The sequence below is a fragment of the Lycium ferocissimum genome, chromosome 6 (genome assembly GCF_029784015.1).
Source record: "Lycium ferocissimum isolate CSIRO_LF1 chromosome 6, AGI_CSIRO_Lferr_CH_V1, whole genome shotgun sequence".
NCBI classification, from domain to species: domain Eukaryota; kingdom Viridiplantae; phylum Streptophyta; class Magnoliopsida; order Solanales; family Solanaceae; genus Lycium; species Lycium ferocissimum.
Window position 1 is genome coordinate 63,387,267 of NC_081347.1, and position 4,481 is coordinate 63,391,747.

The 4,481-nt window shown below is 33.5% G+C and overlaps 1 protein-coding gene across 1 annotated transcript; it reads left to right on the forward strand.

The window, feature by feature from the left end:
- Positions 1–569: 569 nt before the first annotated feature.
- Positions 570–3,029, forward strand: LOC132059997 (protein PLANT CADMIUM RESISTANCE 2-like). Its single transcript, XM_059452841.1, has 4 exons — positions 570–873; positions 1,535–1,606; positions 2,082–2,294; positions 2,922–3,029. The coding sequence occupies exons 1-4, from the start codon at positions 663–665 to the stop codon at positions 2,996–2,998; spliced, it is 573 nt and encodes a 190-aa protein (XP_059308824.1). The 5' UTR covers positions 570–662; the 3' UTR covers positions 2,999–3,029.
- Positions 3,030–4,481: the final 1,452 nt, after the last annotated feature.

Here is a 4,481-nt window from a genome sequence, read left to right on the forward strand (position 1 = left end):
GAAAACATAAACTATGTGAAACGGCGTCTTGATCTCGTCGAAAAAAATAAGTTCTTTTAAAAAATGGAGTGCACTTATTTTTGAAATACGCGTGATATTTTTTAATTAAAAAAATAAGCCAAACGATTTTTTTTTGCCAAGAGAAGCGCATATGCCGCACCATTTGCATAACGATAGAGATATATTTGCAATAATTGTGTAACGACAGTCGATAGGAATATATATACATCACTTTTTAACGAACGGCATATTAGCGAATCGCAACATTATGGATCTATTTGCACCAAAAATAAAGGCAAATAGGAATCTAACACATCGATGATGACCAAGTCAAATTGGCAAACTTTCAATCATTACTCATGTTAGTCGGTATCAATAACCTCAATCCCATGTAAATTTAACTCAACAATTCAACAAAAAGAGAAAAAATAAATTAAATTAATACTTAAAACAAACGCGCAATAGGAAGTTTCTTACTACTAGTATAGTAACCATCATAATCTCACTGTGAGTCGTCAAATTTGACTAGGCCACTTATTTATTGGACCAGCTCACAATTAGGCTACACCATGTAATGAGTCGAAGTCTTCTAAAAATATCATCACTTTTCTATATCCAAAAACCAAAACAAGAACTCAGCTCCCTTTCTTTTCTTCATCATCATGAAATCTTCAACAAGTTCAAGTGATCAATACCAGAAATTTTCTTCTTCATATGGCGACGAAACGCCACCACCAGCTGGCGTTCCAGTGAGCTCGAAAACCCAGTTTTACGTAGAGACCATGGATCCGCAGCCTGCTATGTATAGAAAGAAGAAGAATGACGTTCCATGGTCAACTGGATTATGTGACTGCATGTCCGACCCCAAGAATTGTAAGTTTTTATGATTTGTGAAACTATTACAATAGAATAAATGATAGATATTTGTGTGGCTATAAATCAATTTCATAAAAGTAAAATAAGAAGTTTAAAATTATGTTATTTTTAAAAAGTTAGTACTAACACTTTTGATCCCTCAGTTATTGATGGATTTTAATTTAGTTATTGTGATATCTGACTAAGCATATTTAACCTTCAATTCCTTTAAGATATGCACATTTGATTCCTTTTCTTATTAATATTCACAAAATTTTAGAATTATTTTCTGTTTTACTATTTAATTATTCATGTTTTATGTATACTGCTTCATATTGAGGGCAATATTTTCAAAAATAATCCCAATATAAACATATCTCCTATATTATAGGACTAAAAACACACATTTTAAATAGTGGAATGTTAAATATGTTGGTGCATATATCACACGGACAGAAAATAGGATTTCTCAATAACTGAAGGGCGAAAAGATATTATATTTTGGAACAGATAAAAAAAGTGAGTCATATAAATTAGAACAACAAAAGTAATTTTTTCTTTTTTGTTAATTAACTAATTAATTTTGTCAGGATTTACTTTATTAGAGAATTTGGAATTACAGGGTAATTTCTTTCTCTCTGCTTACTTTTTTCTTTTATTGTTTGTTTTGTTTGATCAGGTTGCATAACATTCTGGTGTCCATGCATCACTTTTGGACAGGTTGCTGAGATTATTGACAAGGGTTCCAATTGTAAGTATATCTCATTTCTTTTTTGTTGATATTAATTTGTTTGAATAATGAGCTCAGTTTTATTTGAAGATAGAAAGAACGAAAAGTAAGTGTGTTGACCAAGTTCTTGAATGATATAATCCGTCCAAGTTTAGGCAGGTCAACGGTTGTCTATTTTTAACTCAGTCTATCTTGACTTCTTCAAATTTGGCTCATTTAAATGTTGGGTTAATTTAGACTATTTATGTAGTCCAAATTACCCTATAAAAAATCTTGTTATGCTAAACATTCTTTTTTGATATGTTAAATGATAATAATACGCCTCAATCCCAAACAAGTTAAGGTTTTAGCTATAAGAATCTCCACTAATTAGTACTCATTCACATAGCATAGTGGAACTCTTTACGTCATGATTTAAATTTGTGAATCCATCTCTGCTTATAAATCTTCTTTCTTCAATTTCATAATTATACTAATTTTTTCCTTCATGTTGCAGCTTGTGGAGTGAATGGAGCATTATATGCAATAATAATATGTGTGACTGGTTGTCCATGTTGTTATTCTTGTTTCTATCGTTCCAAGATGAGACAACAATACTTGTTGAAAGAAAGCCCTTGTGGGGATTGTTTGGTTCATTGTTTTTGTGAAGCTTGTGCCTTGTGCCAAGAGTATCGTGAGCTCAAAAATCGTGGAGTTGATATGTCCATTGGTAAAAACTCAAATTGTCTAGTATTCTATTTCACCCTTTCCCCTTTTTTTGTTTGTTTTTGGAAGTAGATAAATGTGGAAAGTTAAGTTTTGGTTAAATGTATTAACCTACATGGCAAAACTAGTGAAACAATCTCTTGCAGAAATGCAGGGTAAGACTGCGTACAATAGATCCTTGTGGTCCGGCCCTTCTCCGGACCGTCGCATAGCGAGAGCTTAGTGCATTGGGCTGCCCTTTTCTATGTGGCGAAACTTTTAAAATCTGTTTATTTTGAAAAGTGTTTCTTCGTCAGATGTATTTTTCAAAAGAATAGTAGCAGTTCGTATTTGGCTAATCAATTCGAAAATCACTTTTGTTAATATTAGAGTAGCATTTGTACTTGGCCTAGGTTCCAAAAGTGCTTCTCCGAAAAAGCAACCTTATGAGCTTCCCAAAAACTGTTCCTATTGTTATTTGAAAGCACATACTTTTTTCCTATAAACTTGGCCAAACACTTCAACATTCTAAAATAAGTATTTTTGACTTTTCAACAGCTTGGTCAAACATGTTATATGTCTCAAAGGTATAATTTAATATGGGAGTTTTGTTTTTCGATTAACTTTTGGTAGTATTTTTTTTTATGCACAGGTTGGCATGGAAATGTGGAGAGGCAAAATCGTGGATTGATTATGCCACCAACAGTTGAAGGAGGAATGAACAGATAATAATCATGAGAGAGTTTAATATAGTGAATATTATCGGGATATAATTTGTTAGTGGAGTGTGAGTGCTCAGATATGTAAAGTCATTGTACATATGTTTATTAATGTTAATGGTTTTGTAATGCTTTTTATCTAATAATGATTGTATTATCTTAAGTTGTACTTATTATAGAACCTAATTAGTTTGTTTACCTCCATTTATCTTACTTCATTCAACCCTTCTCATTTTCGATAAAATTGTTTTTTAAAATGTCAGTGAATGTCTAGACCAATGATACTTAGCAGTGAATGTATAGATCATTGATCCCATGCTCAACCAACTAAGCCACCCTTGTGGGTTAAAAAAATATTTCGTACCAGTTCTTTTGTTTTTTTGGGGGGCGGATAAAGAGAAGTAAAAAAATGGATCGAAAGAGTATGTAATTTGAAAAACCTCAATCAAGAAGAAGTCCCACTTTTATATTGAGTGGTACCACTAGGAAAAATGTTAAAGAAGAGGAAAATCTGGAAATGCATTATTTTGATGATTTTAGTAGTTCTTTGAAAGACAAACCTTTTAAATGGATCATGCTATGTGGGAATTTTTATCTCTAGCACTATCTAATTGTTTCTTTTACTTCGTCGTCCTATTATCTTGTTGCTATTACTGTTTTTTTTTTTTTTATGACATGGGAACCTGCAGCCGCTACCCTTCAGGTGCGCACAGGGTAAACCCAGCTCCTGTGCAATAGCTCCCAAACCACACAGGAGAGTAACCCGCATTAGGCAAGCCCGGTGTGACGAGCTCGACCCAGAAGACAAATCCCCTGCTGTTGTAGGCAGGGTGTTTCGAACTTCAGACCTCCATTATGAAAGCCCCATGCTCAATCAACTGAGCCACGCTTGCGGGTTTTATTATTACTGTTTATGACTTATTACTGATGCTTTTTCATCTCTCCTTAAGCCAGGGCTCTATCAGAAACAACCTCCCTACCCGTCAAAAGGTAAGGGTAAGGTCTGCATACACTCTATCCTACCCAGACCTCACATGGTGAAATTATATGCGGGTATGTTATTGCTATGTGGGATCAACAGCAAATCTTGTCCACAGTTATTCCGAGCAGGATAAAAGATCCCATTGAAGCGGCTTATCTCATGCATATTGTATGGTCATTTGTTCGCACAAATTGAATAGTATCATAAAGAACCACCCAAGAAGATCTCTTCTTTGGCCTAGCTTACTTTCTTTTATCTTAACCTCTATCCTTATCACATATGTCAGTAGGAGATGACCAATATGATGATAAAATGTCATGTTAATCATAGTAATATTTTTGGAGATAAGCTGACTGTACGTCTTCTAACGATCAGTGACATCTTTAATTTCAAACAGAGGAGATTTTAAGAAGGTTTGTCATTTTATGGGAAATGCTCAGATAAAATGAAAACTTATTAGCTTTGGCCTAGACATATATGTGTTTAAGAAATTTATTAAATATATACAAAA

Bases quoted from the DNA above. Each gene is read 5' to 3' on its own strand.
- LOC132059997 (XM_059452841.1), top strand. From the start codon at position 663: ATGAAATCTTCAACAAGTTCAAGTGATCAATACCAGAAATTTTCTTCT. The intron at 1,607-2,081 runs GTAAGTATATCT...TTCATGTTGCAG, and splicing joins TATTGACAAGGGTTCCAATT to CTTGTGGAGTGAATGGAGCA. The intron at 2,295-2,921 runs GTAAAAACTCAA...TTTTATGCACAG, and splicing joins TGGAGTTGATATGTCCATTG to GTTGGCATGGAAATGTGGAG.